Below are 22,856 nucleotides of genomic sequence, written 5' to 3' on the forward strand. Positions count from 1 at the left end.
ATTTCCTTGGTGACTTTCTCAAAGAAGTCCACGAGGTTTAGTAGGCACAACCTTCTCTTGACAAAGCCAAACTAGGTTGGGTCCAGTGTCTGAAGGTTGCCTATGTCTTTGTTGATCATTTCCTTGATAAGTTTATTTATTTAATTTATTTAACATCTGTTTACTGGGAAAGTCTGACTGGGACAGAGCCCATTGTCAGCAGAGGCCCAGGAAGAAACACTCCAGAAGCATGTGTTTGGAATGTGGGAGGAAACCCACACAAATGCAGGAAGGGCATGCTGAGTCCACACAGAAGGCACCCCAGATGAGAATCAAACTGGAGAACCTCTTGCTGTGAGGTGACAATGCTAACCACTGCACCATTGCGATGCCCAAATTCATTCCATGGCTTTGCATATCAGACTAGTTAGATTAATAGGTTTGCAGCTTCTGGGGTTGGTCTGCTTAGTGAAGGTGGCATCATTGACCATTAGTTCAATACACTAATACTTGCTGCTTTTGAGGTTTCAGACATAGCTGTAGAAGACCTTGTGGTTGTCTTTAGCCTGTGAGGCTATCTTGACCTCATACTTAGCATTGTTGGAGTTAATTGCCCTCATAGTTTCCTGTTTAATTTAGTTAGAGAGCTCCTATCATTATGGGAGTTGCTGTTTCTGATTTTAGCCTTGATTTTTTTTCTTTTGTTATATATTAGGATTCCACCAGTGAGGTTTGCTTTTAGAGTTTTTTTTTTTGTTTACTTTTAGTAGGTACAATGGCCTCTATACAACTGTTTACATGGTTGTACAGAGTCTCTGTGAACAATCCCACATAGGCTGTTATGAATTCCAGATTGGGAGGGACACTGAATTTAAACTATTGCTTAATAGAGTGTAATTTGTTTTGGAATCGTTCCTAACTGTTACAGGCTTTACTGGGATTACTGAATTGATTTTTATTTTGAAGGAGACAGCTTTGTGGTCCAACCTCACCAGTAAGGATATGACATTTGGGGGCAAGAAGTGTAGCACTCTCCCATGTTGGTGAGTACCAGGTCTAGTATTTTTGAACATGTAGTTAGTGTGTGCATTATTTGGTTAAGGGTATTTTTGTTAATAAAGTTGAGGAATTGTGCCTGTGAGTATGAGGCAGTATATGTTCCCAGTCTATCGAGGGGTCGTTAAAGTCTCCCAGAAATAGGGTATTTGGTTTAATGTTGATCTCCAGCATGCTTTTGTCCATCTTTTCTCTCTGTTTACATTGTAATGCCTACATTTTTTAAAAGTAAAAGAGAAAAAAACACTTGTTTTCTTTACCATCTTTATCACATACAACAATTACTGAAAATGTTTTACTATATAACGTGCAATTTATATCATGAAATTTTTATAGAAAAATTCTTAGGATAAAAAAATGTTTTACTTATAGTTTCTTTTTTTTCCTTTTAGTGTCCTTTCAAACATTAATAACATGAAGTAAGGTATATACTTTTCAGTCCCCCAAGTTTAACCAACTCAGCAAAAAAAAAAAAATTGCACTTTATTCATTTGCTTTTACTGTATTTGTGTTTCCTCCTACTTTATTTTGCTTTTCTTAAAAGTACTTAATTTTATTTATTCTGCTGCATTTATTACTGCTTGGTTGTAGCCTGATTAAATTGTAACTGTTATTCTAAGTCTTTTGGTTTAAGCACTTGGGCTTCATACAGGCTGTTTTACATTAAGAAGGCTTGTGGTCTGCACTGTTGTGGCAGAACAGGTAGCTTACATCCTTCTAAGCTGGGAATTGCTGATTGAAGATCCAGTGTCTGCTATTCTAAAAGTGAATTAGTTCTGGCTTAAGCACTTGGGCTTCAGGCCAGTTATTCTAAATTAAGAACGTTTGTGGTCTGCACTCTTGTAAGAAGAGAGGCTGGATTCTGCCCTTCTGAGCTGAGAATTTCTGGTCACAGGCTTATTGTGACTGCTTATTTGAACTGTTTATTTCTGAAATTGGTGCACCTTTTTGCTGTAGCATAGACCCGGTTCAGGTCTGCTGAATCTAGCTTTGTTTGTATAACTTGTAGCACTGATCCAGGCCATCTTTTTTTAGAGAAGGTTCCTCTGCACCCTAGTAAGCAGTGGTGTGCAGTTAGAACTTGTCTGATTGAAGACTGCTGGAACAGGGCTCAGTTTTGAGCTTTTTTCTGGTTAATTTGGTAACTTGTTTAAGTCAGTTTGTTTGTTTTCTATTGTTTATATATATATATATATATATATTGCACTTTATTCATCTGCTTTTACTGTATTTGTGTTTTTTCCTACTTTATTACTGGGGGCATTGACTACAAATCTGATCTGCGATATATAGCAATAAGTATCCTTTTCTGTGTTTTTAAACTGTTTTTGTTTGAGTGTATCTGCTTTATTTTCTGAAAAAAAAACAAAAACAAATATATATGTATATATATATATATATATATATATATATGTACATATACTAGCTTCCCACCTTTCTAAGCTAGTATAGTCCAGTTTTCAGGTTAGTGCTGAATTCAGGGCTGTGTTACAAATCTCTGTGTTTGCCCATACCTTATTTGGATACTTACTTGGACGTTTCTCTGTTCACCTGTGAGAGAGGGGAGCTTTGAGCAGCCTATCTGTCCCTGGAGGTGTGGTTTCAGCCCAGAAATTAGTAATTTATTGGCCATTTTGGGCTAATTTCTATCTCTTTCTTTTCCCTACTATATATGCCATATTTACCCGGTTTTGCATGCTGGGCAGCACTGGTTAGCTAGGGTAAAACTATTCCCGGCTCCACAAAGTCTCTCCTTTAATTTTTCCCTTGGAACTAGACAAAATTTCAACTTTAGCACTCAAGCCATTCATTTCTCAGCCCGGCACTTGCTCAAAACTTATAGCAAGCACTAGACCCTCCTGTACTGTACAAAAGGACAAGGCTCTCTATTCGACTTTACCAGCCATCCAGTAAAACAGTTCACTGTACCTATCCAGGCATGCCCAAAGGGCAGTTTCAGGTGTACTCTCCAGTCCAACTGGTGAATCTGGGCATTTTGAGGCAATGTTACAACTGCCTCATGTACACACACAACCCCCTCCTCCTACCACCAAACAGTAATACATGCAAGAGATGCAGTTATACAGCCAAACTAGAGGCTAAGCCCTCTCAACCCAAGACTGGATCAGACAGTCAAGAGGAGAAGGGAAATACTTGCATCACACCACCAGTCTTACATAGACCCATTAAACCAGCCCCGGCAAAAAACACACATAAATACATGAAAACATACTCGGAGGATCTAAATAAAAATCTGCAAAACCAACAGAGATCTCCAAAGCAAACATCCAAGCAAACTCCACCCCCCCAACACAAACCATGACACACATACCTCACAAAACCAGTGTGCCATGCAATCACAGCCCTTTAGGCAAAATAACATACCCAACATACTAGTAATAGGTGACTCTATAGTCAGGCACACTGACGTCCCACTCACTAGGCTGAATAAGGAGAGGGTTACTGTTAGCTGCCTTTCGGGTGCCAGGATCCGCCACATAACACAAGCACTCATGGTCAGTCCAGAACAAGTACAAATATGACTATGTTATTGTCCATATTGGTGTGAATGACCTGAGCCATACCTCCCTTTACTACATGAAGAGAGACATGGAAGAGCTCTCTGATCACGTAGCCCAGGCCGGTATGACCCTGACCCTGAGTAATATCCTGCCCTCACCAAGAACGATACCACGGTATAAAGAAAAAATTCTCAGTTTCAACAATTGGCTAAGTTTCTGGCATCATTCAAAGGGGAACCAATGTCTGTCCACCTGGGATGACATGCTTGACAAGCTACGCTGCTTCGCTAGAGATGGCTTGCACCTGTCACCCTTAGACTTTCGAATACTGGCCAAGGCTCTTGCCATTCTCAAAGTGCCTTTTTTAGGCAAGGCTCAAAAGACAAACCCACTGCCATAAATAGCACAAGTAACAAAAAACTGAGGGCAATGCTACTCAATGCCAGAAGTCTAAACCTCAAAATGCATGCACTCGAGGCACTCCTCAGTATGGAGAAAATTGATATATGTGCAGTAACAGAAACCTGGTTTAAGGCTCCAGAGAGCACCCCAGCACTACCAGGCTACAACTCATACCATACATTTCAGCCACAGAACCCAAACCAAAATACAAAAGGTGGGGGCATATCCATATTCATCAAGGATACCCACATCTCCAGGTTAGTGGCACAGCATGATTCTTCAGTGATCATCCACGTGCAACTAACAATGGGCAAAACTGCAATTCAAATTGTAGCTTGCTACAGATCACCTACAATGTCACAGGACCCCCATTCCGCATTTCTGAAAACACTGGGAAACCTAAAGGTCCTACCAAACACCGTAATATTGGGTGATTTCAATTACCCAAACATTAACTGGGAGAACTACTCAAGTACTAACTCCCTTGCCCAACTTTTCCTAGAATTTATAAACTCAAATACCCTGGTTCAACTGGTCAACACTCCCACCAGAGGTGACAACATATTGGACTTGGTCATCACCAACATGGGCGACCGGTGATCCATACCAGAGGTCAACCCCTCGCTGGTTAGATCTGACCATAAACAAATCACTTTGGATATCCATATTCTGCCCCCACCCCCAGACAAGAAAACCGCCGTGAAAAACTTTTCAAAAGCAAACTTCACGTTACTTAAGACCAAGGTGGAAAGTTTCAATGCCCCCATTCTGAAGGATAACTCCAAGCTGCAAAATCCTTTACTAATGCATTCTACGGTCAGCTACAAGAATGCATGGATCGTGCCATCCCAAGCAAAACCAAGACTCACTCCTCCAAGAAAAGGAAACCAGTCTGGTGGACTCCTGCCATAAACAAGCTATACAATAGAAGGAGGAAACTATTTTTATTTATTTATTTTACATTTGTTGACCAGGATAGTCCGACTGAATACATGTCCATTTTCAGCGGAGGCCCAGGGAGAAAAGCTCCAACAGAGTCTCAATGACAGATAGTTACATAACAGAGTTTAAGATGAACAAGAAAATGAAAAAAGAAAAAAAAAAGCAATTTACATACTATCATAAACTACCATGCTCTAGCAAACAGAATACTACAGTTCATTATACAGTACTTTAAAAACATGCTAGCAAGGTCATTAGGACAAATTATAGCTTAGAATTTGGCTAAGATACAATGTTCTTTTTGATGTTAGATATCCCCTCTCTAGGTTGTTCTTTTTGGGATTGGATTATACTAATAACTAGTATGGGCTTGGTTTAATGTCAAGGAGCTAGTCTGGGTTTGTGCAAGGACAAAGCCAATGTGACTTATAATGGAGTTTTAGACTCTTTTTGAATTGAACTAGTGAAGTTATAAGCATGAGGTTGTTGGGGAGGGAGTTCCATATTTTTCCAATGGTATTGGCAAACAGAGTGTCACCTCCTAGGTTGTAAGATTTAATTGTTTGGACAAGGAGTCTATTTGCGAATGAAGGCAGCTTAGATTGGTGTAAGGAATTATTATATTTTTCAGAGCAGGGGTGTTCTCAGGTTGTTTAAGGATTTTAAATGCTTCTATGAGTAGGTACAGCTGGAGAAGATTTGGAAGTTCTATCCAGCCAAGTTTTTTCAGGTTAATGCAATGGTGTGTTCTGTAGGGCAAGCCAGTTACAAGTCTGGCAATATGATTATAACAGGATGAGAGTTTGTTTAGGTCAGATTTGTTGAGGTTAGTAAGCACATAGTAGGGTAGAGAGAAGGTGTGAGCAGGCAGTGGCCGCTCTGGCAGTTGGGGTTAGGAAGGTTTTTATCCTGTATAAGGACCCAAGTTTCTTTTTTACTAATTTAATGGTTTGGTTGATATGCATATCAAATCTAAGTTTATTGTCAATGTTTACTCCTAGTAGCTTTGTGTAGGAGTCTGGGGAGATGATGGTCCCATTGTTGGATTGTATAGTAAAATGTGTGGTAGATGGTTTATTCGTTGGGTAGAAGAGAAGTAATTTGGTTTTATTTGGGTTAAGATCAGGTGATGGTCAGCGAGCCAGTTTTCGACTGTAGTAAAACTGTGCTGGGTTGTAGATAGTAGGTTTTCTAGAGAGGCAATGGAACATATTAGGGTTGAGTCATCTGCATACTGAATACAGGTGGCTTCATGGATAACTGTATGGAGGTCATTTATAAAGACTGAAAAGAGAAGAGGTCCTAATATGAAGCCTTGAGGAACTCCTATGGTATTTGGTAACAGGCAAGAGAGTTTGTTCTGCCACAGTACTGCTTGTTGTCTTCCAGTGAGGTAGGCTTGAAACCAGTCAAGAGCTGCATTTTCTAGATGCAGGGTTTTCAGAGTGTGGAGAAGTAGCTGGTGGTTTACCATGTCGAAGGCTTTTGACAGGTCCAGAAAGAGAGCTGAGGATATTTTTTTGTTATTCCGGTTATGGTTAATTTTTTCGGTAAAAGAGAGGAGGGCAGTGGTCGTACTGTGATGGGGTCTAAATCCATGTTGAGAGTCGGTTAGTAGTTTGTTCTGGGTGAGATAGGACATTAGTTGGTTGTACACACACTTTTCCATAATTTTGGCAAGTGGTGATAGTATGGCTATTGGTCTGTAATTTAATAGTTCTGTGGAAGAGCCGCCTTTATGGAGTGGTATAACGTAGGATATTTTCCATATTGAGGGGACTGTGGCCTCGGTTATGGTTCTGTTAATTAGGATCGAGATAGGGTAGGCTATGACATCTGCAGCTATTTGCAGATATTCCGCTGGGAGTAGATCAGCAGAAAGGGTGGTTGGCTTTAGCTTTTTCAATAGGGATCTGATAAAGGATGTGGACACAGGTTGGAGGTTAAAAGAGAGTAGCGAGTTGGGTGTAGCATTTTTTGATGTGGAGGAGGGAGGAAATAGTTGGTTAGCTAAGGACTGAATGGTCTCTGTGAAGAAAGTATTAAAGGTATTTGCTACTTCTTCTTGGCCTTTATCGCATAATGTTCCTGGGGTAGGAGTGGAGGATTTGCCTGGTTGGAGAAGTTTATTTAACCTGCCCAGAACTTTTGAGGGTTATTTTGGTGTTTATGTTGCAGATGGTAAAAGTAGTTTTTCTTGTCAAGTGTGATGGCTTTTTTAGTCTCGTTTCTTAGTTGTTGGAATTTCATGCGATCTAGGGGTAACTTGGTAGTACGCCATTTATCCCATGCTTTATCTCTAATTGTTATTTTAGATTTGGACTCTGTTGTTAGCCAGGGTGCTAGTTGTGTTTTAATTTTGAGAGACCGTTTTGGAGCATGAGAGTCAAGTATGGTAAGGAATGTGTTATTAAAGAATGACACTGCCTCATCTAGGGGAAGGTACTTTAGCTTTGACCAGTTACAGGATTTGAGTTCCATGTGAAATTTTGTTGGCTCAAAGTTTTTCTTGGTTCTGACTGACCTATAGATAGGCAAACTAGCGCTGATGGTTTTGTCTTTCATAATGTATGTGATCAGGTGATCACTAAGATCATTGGGGAGAGTCCCAGACATATACTTATGGGGTGGCTGTTGGTGAGTATCCAATCAAGAATACTCTCTCTTTGGTTAGAATTTCCTAGTCTGGTGGTGGAGGATATGATCTGTGAGAATCCATGGAGGTTTATAAAGATGGGGTTGGATTGTGCAGAACATTGGTTCCAGTCAATATTAACATCGCCCAGAACAATAGTTTCTTGAGGGTAGTTGTTAGCTATCCAGTTTAGAATGATCTCCATTGTTTCCAAATTATTCCCAGGGGAGATATAGATCACAATTAGATTTATGCTTTTTTGATTGTTTAGTTGTAGTTTTAGAGCTAGTATTTCCGTATTGGAGACCTGGGGTGCTTGCTTGGGATTAAATATGATGTTAAGTGTGCTTTTGTATAAGACAGCTATCCCACCTCCCCTTTTCTTTATGCGATCAACCCTGAGTATATTGAACCCTGGTGGCAGGATTTCATTATCTTTGGTTGATGGCTTAAGCCAGGTTTCTGATAGACACATTATGTCAGGGAGGTAGGTTGCTAACACAGCATGCAGGTTATGTACCTTGTTGCTTAGGCTTCTTATGTTTAAGTGGCAAATTAGAAGGGAGTTAGCCATTCTGTGGGAGAGTGGAGGGCTGGTAGAATCTGGAGTTGAGGATGGGCCTGGATTAGGATGGATGTCTCCATCTTTGGTTATGTTTTTTCTTAGGTAAGCTAGTAGTCTCAGGACTTTAATTAGTAGTTTTAGACCATGTTTGGATTTTGGGGTTGTTTGGTACAATTTATTAAGATACAGGTTGTTGGAATTTGTAGTTTTTGGGGTTGTATAGTAGGGGGAGAGTTCAGCAATGAGTGGAAGTGAGGGGGTACTGGTTTGATATTTTGTATAGTGGAAGCCCGAAAATGGCAGATGTTCATAGCTAGTTAGGAAGTATGGTATAATTATGAGCGGCAGGATGAGGGGGAGGATTTTATAGGTTGGCTTTGACATGGTGCGTGGAATGGTATTCTTTGTCTAAGGATGTGGGTAAATACTTTGAAGGAGTGGTAGTGATTAATCTTTAAAGTGGTGGGACGGGGAGGGAGATGATAGAGAGAAAGCTATGTAGGTTGGAAAGGAAGTGGGGGTATGGCTTAGTAGCTATAAATGTGGAAGTAGTGGGGGCGGGTGGAATAAGGGGGCAGGGTGGGGCGCGTAGCGAGCCCGAGCAAAGCGAGGGTGAAGCAGAGTGGGGCTATACCTGCCTCGGACTTTCAAGGGCCAGTGAATAGAGTGAGTTAATTGAATGAAGTGTGTGCGTAGAGGGACCTGTTTTCATCAGTTTGGTTCATTAAGCACCAGACTATACCCTGTCTCTATTGTCCATGCAGGCTACAATTTCTGCTGGTATTATCCAGGGAGTAGATTTATTTGGCTATGACTATGGGGTTTACTGCTGTGTTAGTGAACCCAGTATTTTGGCTTTAGCTGAGATAAATATAGGTTTATTTATGCTTAATTACAGGAATTATTAACCTTGGTCGAGCTTTATGGTAGTAGTGGGACTATGGAGTTGACCTTGTCTGTGCGTTCACACCAAGTAAGGCGACCTTCCCTTAAAGCAGGATTTATATTTTGTAGCCAAGCAGGGAAGTACTGGACAGTACCTGAGTGGAAATACAAACTAGTACAGAAAAGAGTAAAATCCCAAGAAGGGAAGACATCCCTGATGAGTATCAGCAAGAAACTACGATCCCTCATAAAATCATCGAAGACGAGCTTTGAAAGAAAAATTGCCAAGGACTCCAAAGATAACTGCAAGGCATTCTTTAGCTATGTCAAGAATCTAAGCGGCAATGCTCAGATCTGCTTAGAGTTAGTGCAGAATGGCACAAAATACACTGAACTGACCAATATCGCCAACATCCTGGCAGACAGGTTCAGCGCAAACTTCACCCCGCCTCTCACCCTCAAAAGGGCCCATAACCATACCAGAAGAATGTAGAGTCCCTGAAATCACAGACACTCAGGTTAAAACAGCCCTCTCCAAAGCCAAAAACACAGCATCAATGGGACCGGACGGTGTCCCAGGCTGCATCCTACATGAGCTCAAAGATGAACTAACCCCTCACCTAAACACACTGTTCAAACTCAGCCTCTCCACAGGCTACATACCCATAGACTAGTGCACAGCAATGTTTATTCCGCTCCACAAAGGTGGAGCCACAACAGACCCCAGGAACTATCACCCTATAAGCCTGACTAGCTTGGTCTGCAAGGCTATGGAGCACATCATCATGGAACTCATTAACATAGACATTGGGAAACGCCAAACACTGAACCCTACCCAGTTTGGCTTTGTTAAGGGCAGATCATGCCTCCTAAACCTGATGGACTTCTTTGAGACAGTTACCAAGAGACGAGGGAAAGGTGGTACACACAGCCTACCTAGACCTCTGTAAGGCCTTCAACACCATTCCCCATTCTGGTATTATAGACAAGCTCACCAGCCTGAACATAAACCCCTACATCACAAGATGGGTTGCCAACTGGCTCATGGACAGAACCCACATAGTGAGAGTTGCGAGAGCTAGGTCCAACTCTAAACCAGCTACAAATGGCATCCCCCAGGGCTCAGTCCTAGGACCCCTCCTGTTCGGCATATACTTCTCAGAGGTACAGGCAAGCACAGGAGGACTATGGCTGACCAAGTTTGCAGACGACTGCAAACTAGGGGCTATAATTGATTCTCTGGCTGACACAGACATCCTCCAAAAGGGTCTCACTGAGATGGATACCTGGTGTCAAAATCATGGCCTCAAGCTAAATGCCAAAAAGTGCATAGTCATCCCCTTTGGAAAAAACAAAGTACCCACAAACTACCACATAGGTGGTAGTCCCCTAAATACGGAAGATGTAATAAGGGATCTGGGGACCCAAGTAGACAGTAATCTCACCTTTGATAATCACATTGCCAACGTGGTTAGAAAATCCTTCTACGTGGCCCACCTAATCACAAAAGGGTTCGCATCCAGATCAAAAGAGGTCATTGTGCCCCTCTACTCATCACTCATCAGACCCATCACAGAGTACAGTGCCCCATTTGGGATGTACCTTACAAGACACCTGCAACAGCTGGAAAGACCACAGAAGTACCTCACCAAGAGGATCACTGGCCTCAAACAAATGCCCTCTGCAGCTTGACTGAAGAAACTCCAGTTGTACTCAGTTGCATAGCACCTACTCAGAGGTGATCTCTGCCTGACATACAAGGCCATGTCCAACCCAGAATTGATGGACATGCTCCACCTAAAGAAAACCTTATCCCCTCAAGCCACATGCTCTAGGGATCTAAACCTCACCACAACAATAAATAGGACATGCTGGAACTTCCCATGCTTTGGAACAAGATCCCAATCTACATTAGGCAGAGCTCCTCGCTAACACTCTTCAAAAGAAACCCTGACGAGTGGATGGGAAACAGAAAGTTTACCTCAGGGATCACTTCAGTGGCTCTGCTGGACAGAGGCACAGGGAACTAATCTAAGGGGGCGGCGAAAGCCAACATATTCTGGCTACGCTTATAAATGCCTTTGGGCAGATAGCCTAGTACCAACCTATGAACCTAAAAGTCCAATCTCTCTCAGCCACTTTTTCTTGTAAAGTCAGACTTCACAAATGTGAATGATGCTTTGTACTCTGACATTTGTAACTAATTTCAATGTTGCTGGTCTTCTTCCTGTTCCCTTCCATCTCTCAATCATGGAGTCTTATTCAAGTTCAAATTACTGCCAATTCTTATAGTCAACTCTTGTGCTAATTTTCTGTTACTCAAGAATTTTTCTTTGGAATATTGGAAATATTTCACTGGCAAAATCTATCTATGAACTTTATCATGAGAAGAATGAGAAGCAGTCACCTTCTGTTTGGTGGTTTATTTTGATGGACAGACTTTTGTATTTCCTCCTTAGCCTGTTCTGCATCAAAAAAAAAATCAGAATTGAAAAACCAAAGAGTCAGTGGAACAAACGTTTTTTTGTCTGCATAAAAAAATGACTTTGATCCTCCTGGAAAAAATATTCTGAAGATAGCTGGATACAACAGCTTGAATTTCACACCTGCCTCTCAACATTCCCTAATTGCTGGGATGAATTTGCTTCTCTTCCACTTAATGTACAGTAAATAATCATTTTCCAGAAACACTCTACTGTCTCCAATTTTTAATACTTTGCCCTTCTGCCAATGTTTTGTCAAGATGAACTCTTTGTGTTGGTTTGATTGCATCTTTACTAATACAGGTATTATCTGCTTTCTCATGGCCAGGTTTGGAGCATACACTTGATTTCAATCAAAAAAAATTCAGCTGTGGAGTACCAATACAGTTGATTATTTGTGCTTTCATAAAAATGAACACAGTCTGTTCCTTCCAGTTTCTCGGGTACAGCAGAAAATCTGAGTGTTTTTTTTCTATGTGCTATGTCCTCTAATTCTACCATTTTTTGAAAGAGCTGTTCTTGAGCAATTTCATACTCAACCAGCCTTTTCTTCATTTTGGCCTCACACATTTTGCATTTTTATTAGGTCATTTGAAATGCTGTTTAAAGCTTCTTCCGTGTTTTCAAGCCTTTTGTTATTTCATTTGATATACTCTTTCAATGTTTCATTTATTTCAATCATTGCTGAGCACATTTCACTTATTTTTTTTTCTTTAAGTTACTGGAAACCATATTTATTTAACAGAACTGAATAGCTTGAATTGCTTTTTGCAGGATTCTTTCTAGTCAGTGTTTTCTCTTCATCTGTTTTAGCCTATTTTCTTTCAGGATTACTGGATTTTACTAAAATTTGCAAAATTGCTAACCTTTATCTATCAATTTCTTGGGTCTATATTACAAGATCGAAACTTTCGTTAATCGAATAACTAAAGAGCGATGTTATAATATTGAAACCTAAAAATGTTGAACAGCTGATTTAACCCAGGGAAACACTTCCCTTGGCCGTTATGTGGATTATGCCCTTTTCTCCAATTTGAAGCAATCTTGGAGTTGGTATATTTAGTTAGGGGGTTGTGGGGGGCACAGCCCCCCACAGCAGGGGGTGTTGGGGCAAAGCCCCCCCCCCCCACTTGATTTCAGATTTAAAGGTTTTTTTTGATGCGGCCAAGAGAAGTGTTTCCCTGGGTTGAATCAGCCATTCGACATTTTTAGATTTCGATATTACAAGTTCGATCTTTAGTTATTCAATTAACTAAAGTTTCGATCTTGTAATATAGACGCAATTTCTTTTTTCACAGTGGGAGTGCTGAAGTGAAAACATTACTTAGAGTGGAGCCATTTAGAAAGTCTCTCACATGTTTAGTTTTGCTATGTGCATAACTATAATTTATCTGCAACAGTTCCTATATTGTTAAACATAATTATAAACAAGGTTATACACCCCATAATATAAATTCTGCAGTTTGCGGTGTGGTTTCAAGTAATATCAAGGGTAACATTCAGCACTCATCAGAGGAGGAAGGTGCTACATATAAATGAGCATAAACATCTGTACAACTTACGCCATATGAAACCTTTTCTAGACACATAGTCTTACCTGTACAGTGACATTGTTATTGCCCTTCAGACTTTCCTGCTCAGTGGATCTACAATTTTTTGTATACCAACACTGGAAGTCTGTTTTTTTCCTTGGTTCTCACCATTATATTATCATACAATGATCTCCTCACCCATCTTTATCCATGTAAAGATAGAGGTTTGCAACTGGGCAATAAATGATTTCCTCTTTGACTATCCATGTAGTGAATGTTAATCATTCTTGAACTCTGGATAACTGTGCTGTGGATGGCAAATTCAGTTTACAACCCTGTTCAGTCAAGACATCATGAGGGGAAGATGAAATAAAATGAATTATGAAGGCCACAGCGAAACAAAGATACACCTTATTGGGATGGATCACTGTAGTTCTTTAAATAATTTTTGATTAGATCTGGTACAGGCCTTCATATATGAATTTCCTAGGGTCATCCTCCATAAAATCATGTTACCAAAAGAAGGATTTGACAGAAACAAAACTTTACCTTTCAGGTTAGGCAAATTTGTCTCAGAATACCCATATTTCAAAGAATTAGTCCTTCTAAGACTATAATCATCACAACAGAGGTCAATGTCCTTTTAAAAATGCATTCAACAGTTTTACCAGTTGTATTATTTTATCAGCTATGTTTTTTTCTGCCCAAGCTGCATCTAAACGTCAGAATATAAGTGTAAGCATTGTTGTAAAAAATAAGTGTATGCATTTTTATAGAAAATAAGGATATGCATCACCTCAGAAATTAAGTGTATGCATTGTCATAGACAATTAGGATATGCATAGCTGTAGAAAGACAGTGTATGCATTTTGTGCTCTTCATTAGTTTTTAGGACCATTGGACACAATCCAACAGTGTCCCATACTCTGGGAAGTTATCATCTCTGCAGTACGTTACAAGGGTGTGGAGAACATGGCATTCATATTTTCTTTCTGTCATGAACAATAAGCTACAGCTAAAAGACTTTATCAGCCTTTGATGTGAGATCTCATTCTGTCACTGTAAAGGCTGTTTGGCTAGACAGAGGTATTGCTGAGGGAAATGTTTTGCTTGAAACCCAGATTAGTTTATGTTAGTACTCAAACAGATGGTCCACGTCATGAAACCTGTCGGTGAATCATTAAATCCAATATTGGTTTCATAGACTTCTATTGTACATGTTGCAGATGAGCACATAATATGCATACTTTGGAGAGTTCATGTACAAATATTATGCCTAGCTTGTATTTAAAGAATGTCAATACATATGACAACATCACAAGCTATTGAAAATTTGTCTTTCATCATCCTACAGTAAGTAAATATGAACTGATCCACAGTGCATTAACAGTGTTTTTTGTTATATCATTCAGTGTTATAGTAGAACACATTTGGTATTTAGTATATGTAGTATAGCACAATACTTGAAATGGAGGAAGCTCAGACTTGAATTAAAGGCAGACAATTTTGCTGCAGCCATGGGTAAATGACTTTCTGCTCCTTATTTTCCCATTTATTCAGTACAGTGTAAAATGAAGATGTACATTTTTTGGCTTATCTTGATGAAACAGATAACTATGCATATTTGTAGTAAATTTTTATGATTTGTTTAATTTCTGTTGGAGTTTCATGTATTGCTATGAATTTTTGCCACCTTCAAATATTATAGCTTATCATTAGATTAACAACAGCCAATTCTTGATCCCATATATAACGCTGTTTCTTTCTTATTCGATTTGTCCATATTCAGGAGTTCAGATGAATCCTTAGAACTGATTGACAGGGGTAAGTATGTTTATGTGTTGTGAAACTGTATGCTTTCTTATTTAAATATCTGAATAGGCAGCTAGCCTAGTACTTACCTATGAACTTAAAAGATTAAAATATATAAGGCTCTCAAATTAGAATATTCTTTGATTGTATTACACACCAGTTAATTTATGTAAATAAAAAAATACTGATATTTAAAATGAAAAAGTAATGAAAGAAGTAGAAAGATAGCCAATTACCTACATTTGTCATAATATTATACATATTTATATTGCAGTCTATATCTGATAATTACCACATTGCCAGTGTAACTACTTTTGTAAATCAATGACAATTCATGCACGAGTGATAAGCAATAAAACATGATACATAACATCTGGAAGTACTAATGCTCTGGCTGTCACAGCTTACTTATTGCTAAGCAAAGATCCTCATAGGATCTGCACCTACTATATCTCAGGGAACCCACATTTTTCCTTTTTAGTTTTCCCTGATTGTGGCAGTTTGCCAAATTGGTCTTCTGATTTTACAAGTAGCAGAAATTTATGTGCTTCTTTTCGGTGTCAGCCTGACATGCCTGGATGATTGGGCTAGGGAAACCCAAGGCTGTCAGTCTAATGGTGAACAACCAGAGCTGCAATTTATCAGCGAGTTGTGCAGTGCTGTCATCTTTATTTCAGTTGTACCACCTGTGTGCAGAATATGCTGCTGCATCCAAACTCCATTCTGACTTATGGTTGTCTTCCTGCCTGACTTGTAGGCAAAAGTCACATAATCTGCATTACAGTCCATGCCTGATTCCAGGGACAGATGAACAGTCCTGCATCTGTTGCATTCTGTTCTCCATACCACCCTCTTCTTTTATCATGGTCATTTTTTCACTCAGTTCAGTTAGTGACACAGATAGATTCTATCCCATCATGCTTTTAGCCTGTTTTTCAAAGCATTTGAACCTCAGAAAAATGTGACAATAAGCATTCTGTCAATGGCAAAAACAAGCTAAGATGAAATTATATGGAAATGTAGAGACCTATCTGCATTTTTTTTCATTAATTTTGCAGTTCACAGATGGTTTTGCTGTTTAAAATAATATAACAATATTAATTTTCTAGATATTTTTTACTTCTTTCACAACTTTTTTCATTTTAGATTTCATTATTTTCTTTGTTATTTAGGTAAATTAAATAGTGTGTAATACAATCACAGAATATTGTAATTATAGAGCCTTATATATTTTAATCTTTTAAGTCCATAAGTACTAGGCTAGCTGCCTTTGTGGACCATTTTAAGCCTAGCCAGATTCTCATTTTTTGTCAAATTAACTTATCCCATTTGGTAAGAGATTGACCTTACTCATCCCATGTTTGATAATTATAATTTGCCCCTAATGAGAATAGCTGGCTACATACTCGTACTATAAATAATTTCAGGGGAGCAATGCATTGGAAAAAGAATTTAGGAGATGCTTCTGTCAGGGGGCAGTCTTGGGGTAAATTTTCTGTTTCCCATTCATAGAGCCAAGTTGCACTTGAATAAGAACAGGGATGAACTTTATTTAATGTGGCTAGGGAATCTGTTCCAGAGCAGTTATATCTTCTGCAGGATGATGCAGAAGATGTTTAGATCCACAGACCAAATATTTCTGATACCATTGGACTTGCTTCCTAACCTTTTGAGCACTATTCTTGAAACTTGCATTTTGCATATTGGTTTGTAGTACTTCAAAATATATGCCTCAGCTATGGCATTTTTAAATCATTGTAGATATATATTACTTGTGTTGTACTTCATGTAATAAGGACTACATTAATTATGGAGAAAAAATTGATATTACATGAAATCTTCAATTAATCTTGGACACAAAGTTTATAATGATTTTACAGGGTTTATAGCCTGCTGTAGTTAGCACGATTGCTCTTTGAAATGTGTGCCCCTTTATATACAAATTAGACCATAAGCAGCAACCAAACTAAATCTGAATGTAACAGATCATGTCATCACAGCAGAAAATGTTATTTGATGTAAGGCTTAAAATTGCCTTAGAACTGGGTGAAGCCACATATATGCAGTTTTATATTAATATAATTTGGTTATATACCACAATTTTCCTGACAACAGAATTATTGTCTCTGCTTTATTGATAAATGCAGTAATTATTTTGGGACTCTTATTATATAATTGCTGCCTTAGATTATTAAAATGTCCTTGAGATTTTTAAAATGTCATTTTTTTAGCACTTGAAGTATATATTATGCGAATAAATGTATTGAATATTATATCTCCATATGCATATCTGATTTTATATAATTCTTTCATAGATGATGAGAAGCAGCTTATGAATATTGATCCAATCTCTTGTGAACGCTTGTTGGAAGCCTACAGGAATAAAATTGCGGATGAAGGCAGACTGTTTCTGGCAGAATTTCAGGTATGTGCATCACTTTAGTTATTATATCTGTAGCATATAATGAAGACCTTATCAAATGTCCATATTTATGTTACTAGAACTGTACCTGAACTGTAAATAAATACCATGTAGAACTGTTGAGTTTTTCCCCTGTAGAATATCATTGAGGCATATTAACATGGTCAGCACAGAATGATACATTTAAGCTTGCTCTATCAACCTTTTAAAACATATTAATCCACAGTTTTATATAGTATGATACTTCCAAAAGTAAATATACTGCACTTGTCTCAGTATCATTACTTAACATTCCTTCTATTCTTGTTGAAAAACAATAATATATCTGCCTCTGTTCCATGGCGGGATGGAGCCCTGACTGCATCTGTGGTGAACCAAATTCTATTATTGGCAGGGTTGCGAGGAGCAGCATTTCACTGACTTGCATACTCTAGGAGGAAGGGATGAAGGGAGGGGCATCTACCTATGATTGTGCACATACCCAGTGATGGGGCAGTGATATAATCACTTAACATATTACTATCAGGAATATGGTATGGGATGGGATGGATCTATTTGACTCTGTGCAAAGATGTGAGGAATGTCAGTATCTCACCTGCTGCAAATCACTTCTCATAAAACTAGTGTGGATCTTTTCCAAAGGAAAGTAAGAAATAGGAATAGTTTTAAATCAGTTTGTAGTCAGCTTGTGAGCAAGTAAAGGGAGCCAGAAAATAATAATATAACATTTAAAGTCAAAATGTGATACAATTATATTAAAACTTTAAATATGTATGCTATTTACATTATATGGCCACTGATGTAATTAAGCTACAAAAATACTTTGTAATATGTGGATATGGCCTTACGGCTCAGTTGCCTTGTAACTCTGACAATCCTATGGTATGCTGAGATGTGGAATAAATGAGGATAATATTCATAATCTTACTGTTGGCTTACTGGAGCAACATTACTCTTTGAGAAGCAACACAGTGGCATTTTTTCTATAATTTTGTTTTTATACAATTTCATAAGCAGAATACTGTTTTTTACTGCAAATCTGTGTGTTATTTTTTGTTGACCAGGTTAGTCTCACTAGGCCAATGACCTCTTTTCAGGGGAGGCCTGAGTCACAGTAAAACATAGATAATTCCTATACCATCACTGTGCAATTAGGCACTCTAACTTCTTTCTTCCCTTATATTTACTAACTGATGCCATGCCATTCCCCAGTGATCACAACTGACTTCATCTTCTCCACTCAGCTGTCAATTACTCCTCCTCCTCCAATATTCCTTACCCAAGTGTTTTAATTCCTGTTTTACTAACCTATCTCTACAAAAAATACCCACCACTTTACCTTTCTCTCCCAAGCAAATCTAATCACATAAATTTCCCAACCCCTTTTCCCTGCACCAGTTACATCTACTATTGCCCCTGTCCCTGTCCTTATTCACCTCCCCAATAATCCACCCCTACATCATGACACATATATTTATTTATTTATTTTTATTTTACATTTGTTGACCGGGAAAGTCTGACCAGGCTCCACAGAGTCTGTTTTCAGCGGAGGCCCAGGGAGAAATGCTCCAGATGCATGTCACCTGCCCATAGAACATGCAATGCTTCCTTTCATACACACCATACTCACACACTTCTCCTCCTACTGTATACACCTCCCATCCACTGATTTTCTTATATCCCCAGCAATATTATTGCCAACATAGTATAAATCACCAAACCTCTATAGTAGTTCCTACATAGACTTCTCTAAATGCCCAAGTCTTAACGTTTACCCAGCAATGCCCAAACTTACCACAGAACCAGAATAAAACATAAGTTCATAGGTGTGTACTAGGCTAATGGCCCTGGAGCCTTTACAAGCCTAGAGCATAAGATTACCCTGGCATTGTGCTACCTGATATTAGTTCCCAGCGCCTCTGTTGAGTAGAGCCATTGGAGTGATTCCCTGGCTGAATTTTCTATTTCCCATCCACTCATCAAGATTTCTCTTGAAGAGGGCCAGTGAGGTGCTCTGTTTGACATGTATGGGAAGTCTATTCCATAGCATGGGCAGTCTCTGGGTTATAAATCTGTCCCTCCAGCATGTTCTGTTGATTGTGGTAATGAGATTAAGGTCTCTGGAGTGTGTGGTGCGGAGGGATTGGGATTTCTTTAGATGTAGCATTTCTGACAGAGCTGGGTCAGAACTGGCTTTGTAAGTCAAACAGAGATCACCTCTAAATAGGTGATATGAGACAGAGAATAGTTGGAGTTTTTTGAGTCTGTCCATATAGGACAACTGTTTAAGGCCTAGGATCATCTTTGTGAGGTACTTTTGCGGCCTTTCCAGTTGTTGCAGGTGTCTATTGAAGTACATACCAAATGGGGCATTGTACTCAATGATTGGCCTAATGAGGAAAGAGTAGAAGGAGACAATTACCTCTTTCTTCCTGGATGGAAAACCCTTAATAATGAGATGTGCCACAGAGAAGGACTTTCTGACCACAGTGGCAATGTGGTGGTCAAAAGAGAGGTTGCTGCCAACCTGTGTTCCCAGATCTCTTATAATGCCTTCTGTGTTCAGTGGACTAACATCGATGTGGTAATTCATGGGAACTGAGTTTTTCCCAAAGGGATGACGACACATTTTTTGGCACTGAACTTAAGGCCATGGTTCTGACCCCAGTCGTTGGTCTCAGTGAGGCCTTTCTGCAGGATATCAATATCACTTGGGGAGTTAATAATAGCTCCCAACTTGCAATCATCTGTGAACTTTGTCAGACAGAGTCCCTTCGTCTTGGCCTGGACTTCAGAGAAGTAGATACCAAACAGGAGAGGACCCAGGACCGAACCCTGTGTGACTGCACTCATGACTGGTTGGCAGTCTGACTTGGAGTCAGCTACCTTCACACTGCGGGTTCTATCTGTGAGCCAGTTTTCAACCCACCTAGTGATATAGGGGTTGATGCCTAGCTTACTGAGTTTTTCTGTGATTCCTGAATGGGTAATAGTATCAAAGGAGTAAATGAATAAGAAAACAGCTTACACTTGCAGCTTAACCAACAGCAGTAAAACAGTGGAAAAATAAATAAGAAACAGCCTCAGTTACTCACAGCAGGAAAAAGAAAAAATAAATTTATTATGTTAGTGCTTTCACGGTATTCACCACTTCATCAGACATACATTCTCTTAAAAAACAGAACATTTAAAACCATATCGATTAATGGCATCACAAATCAATTAACAAATTAAAAGCACATTGTCAAGCACTTAAAATTTTTAAAAACACTATCTTAAAAATAACAGTTTAGTGTTTCATCATACTTTAATGCTTCAAAGGTCTCTCTTTCAAAAAGGGTCTTAGGGAGACTTTGGCATTCAGTCCCGGAGCTCTGTCTGCCTGAAGTTTAATTATCCAGTTTTGCCTGCCACTTCAGTTTTGTTTGTGAAGTCTCCACCCCTTATACCTTCAGCTAACACTTCTAATACAAAGAAACTAAAGCTATGATTCATTCCTTCTTTTAAAACATGCTGTGCCAAGGCACTAGTTTCTTTTGTGTTTTGTACATCCCTGTAGTGTTCAAGCATCCTGTCTTTCAGCATACGATTGGTTTGACCAATGTAGTATGCATAACATATCTTACAGAAACTGAAATAAACCACATTATTTGTCCTACAATCAGCGTAAAAATTAAAGTCAATGTTAAAGTGCAATATAGGGTGTGTTGATAAGATTCACCACTATATACATATTTACATGCACTGCAATTTCTGCATTTATGTGTAGCAATTCTTTCTGAAGGAATTCCTTGGTTCTTATTCAGATTATAGCAAAGATGCTTTTTAAGGTATTTGTTGTTCTTAAATGAAAGGCACAGTGTTTCACCTATCACTTTTTCAAATTCATCTCTACTTCTTAGAATGTTCCAATTAGCTTTCACAATATCACATATACTGTTAATATCATTGGAGTATGGCAGGGTGAGCCTAAAATCACCAGGCTTCACTCTATTTGGTTTTGAGTTTATTACAAGTGGAGTCTCTTCTCCATAACAGGGACGTCGGGAGGCATACTCACTGTACGCACTTCAGTACAGTGTTTGTGTGGAGGGGTAGCACAAGGCAGGCACTATGATCCAGGGGAAAAGCTAAAGAAGAGTCTTCTCCTTTAAGGAAAGCCATGCGCCTATATGCGAATGTAAACTTATTTCCCACTCTCGCGTGGAATTTAAAATAGCCGTTAGTTTAGTAATCTGCTATGAATCGTAAAGGCAAATGGGATGGGACAGAATTCTCCTGAAATTATGCAGGATGTTCCAGAGTCACTCGGTGACTTTCATGTTACTTAGGTGAGTAGATTCCCTGATTAGAATTGCCACACTAAATTAAGGAGTTTTCAGATGGATTTATTTTATGTTAAAGGGACTATGACTTGAGATGCTATGCATTTATCTATTTAGGAGGTTCACAGTTGGTATCTCAATTATATGTGGTTATTAGGCTACAGGATAATATTCAGTCAGGCCAAAGATTTGTATGCTAAGTGATGGCAAGAGTTCCCCTGTAATGAACACAATGTTGTTATGATTTAGAAGTGCCATTAATTACCAACCGACTTAGAGCTTAACAATGTTCACTGGCAGTGTGCACCATATAAGTTGACTTGTGATTAACAAATTGTATATACAAGTGCAGATTCTAATGATTAAATATTGCTCTCACTTTTAGAAAACATACCTAGTGTAGTTTCAGTCTTTTTGTAGGTTCTCCTAATTTCAGAAGAGGAAAGCAGCTGTTGGGTTTCCAAATGATTGTAGTTTTTCACGGACTGGTTAAAAGTTAGGTAGATGGTGAAGGATCTCAGTGGTTTCACTTATTACACTGCAGTTTAAGTCTTTTGTACGTTTTCTTGATTTCAGACGTGGAAAGCAGCTGTTGGGCTTCCGACTGACTGTAGTTTTTTACAGGCTGGTTAAAAGTTAGGTAGTTGGCACAGGATCTCAGGGGTCTCACTTTTTACAATTGGCATGCACACTGCAGGATGAACATACTGAGGGGGAGGCAGATGGCATATGGCCTGTGTAGCTTTCCTGATGTCCTTCATGGATGCATCTGCAGTCATAACAACTGGGTTGTCCTGTCGTCAGGCAGCCCTTCAGTCGGCCGGATTCCAAAGTCCGGGTCCGGCTTCGGCTGATGTCGCACTTCACCCGACGTCATCTCTGTTGGTCTTTCGGGTATAAAGGCATCAGCCAACGCCATTTTCCTCAGTCTTTCTTGCCGCGTGGCGCCCGAAGCAGAAGCTGTTCGCAAGTGCCGGTCGGTCGGATCCAGAGATTACTTCTACCGAATACTACTTCGAAGACTTCTAAAGCTAAGTACCCCGTTGGGGACTCTTTCTTGCCTCAGCCGATGTCAGAAAAAGTTAATAATTGTTTAACCTGTGGGAAACAAATACCTCATAAGGATTTCCACTCTTACTGTCTGCCTTGTTTAGGCCCAGCCCACGGCGTAGCAGCCTGTTCGCCTGTGCTTCTTTCAACCGGCGAGCGCTTAGGCGTCGGTCGGAGTTTGCTGAACAGTTTTTCGGTTCTGATTTTGCGTATATTATGCCGTCGGATCCTCCGACTACCCAAACT

At 39.4% G+C, this 22,856-nt stretch overlaps 1 protein-coding gene across 1 annotated transcript in view; it reads left to right on the forward strand.

Annotated features, from left to right (window-relative positions):
- LOC122814279 (receptor-type tyrosine-protein phosphatase C-like) overlaps nucleotides 1-22,856 on the forward strand; it is a 2,027,173-nt gene that overhangs the window by 1,870,225 nt on the left and 134,092 nt on the right. Inside the window, exons 27-28 of the mRNA XM_044086870.1 lie at nucleotides 14,791-14,825; nucleotides 17,129-17,238. Coding sequence (XP_043942805.1) covers nucleotides 14,791-14,825; nucleotides 17,129-17,238 — 145 coding nt within the window. The remainder of the gene's footprint in view (nucleotides 1-14,790; nucleotides 14,826-17,128; nucleotides 17,239-22,856) is intronic.

Source organism: Protopterus annectens, chromosome 10.part0 (genome assembly GCF_019279795.1).
Source record: "Protopterus annectens isolate FY-2018-M chromosome 10.part0, PAN1.0, whole genome shotgun sequence".
Lineage (NCBI taxonomy): Eukaryota > Metazoa > Chordata > Ceratodontiformes > Protopteridae > Protopterus > Protopterus annectens.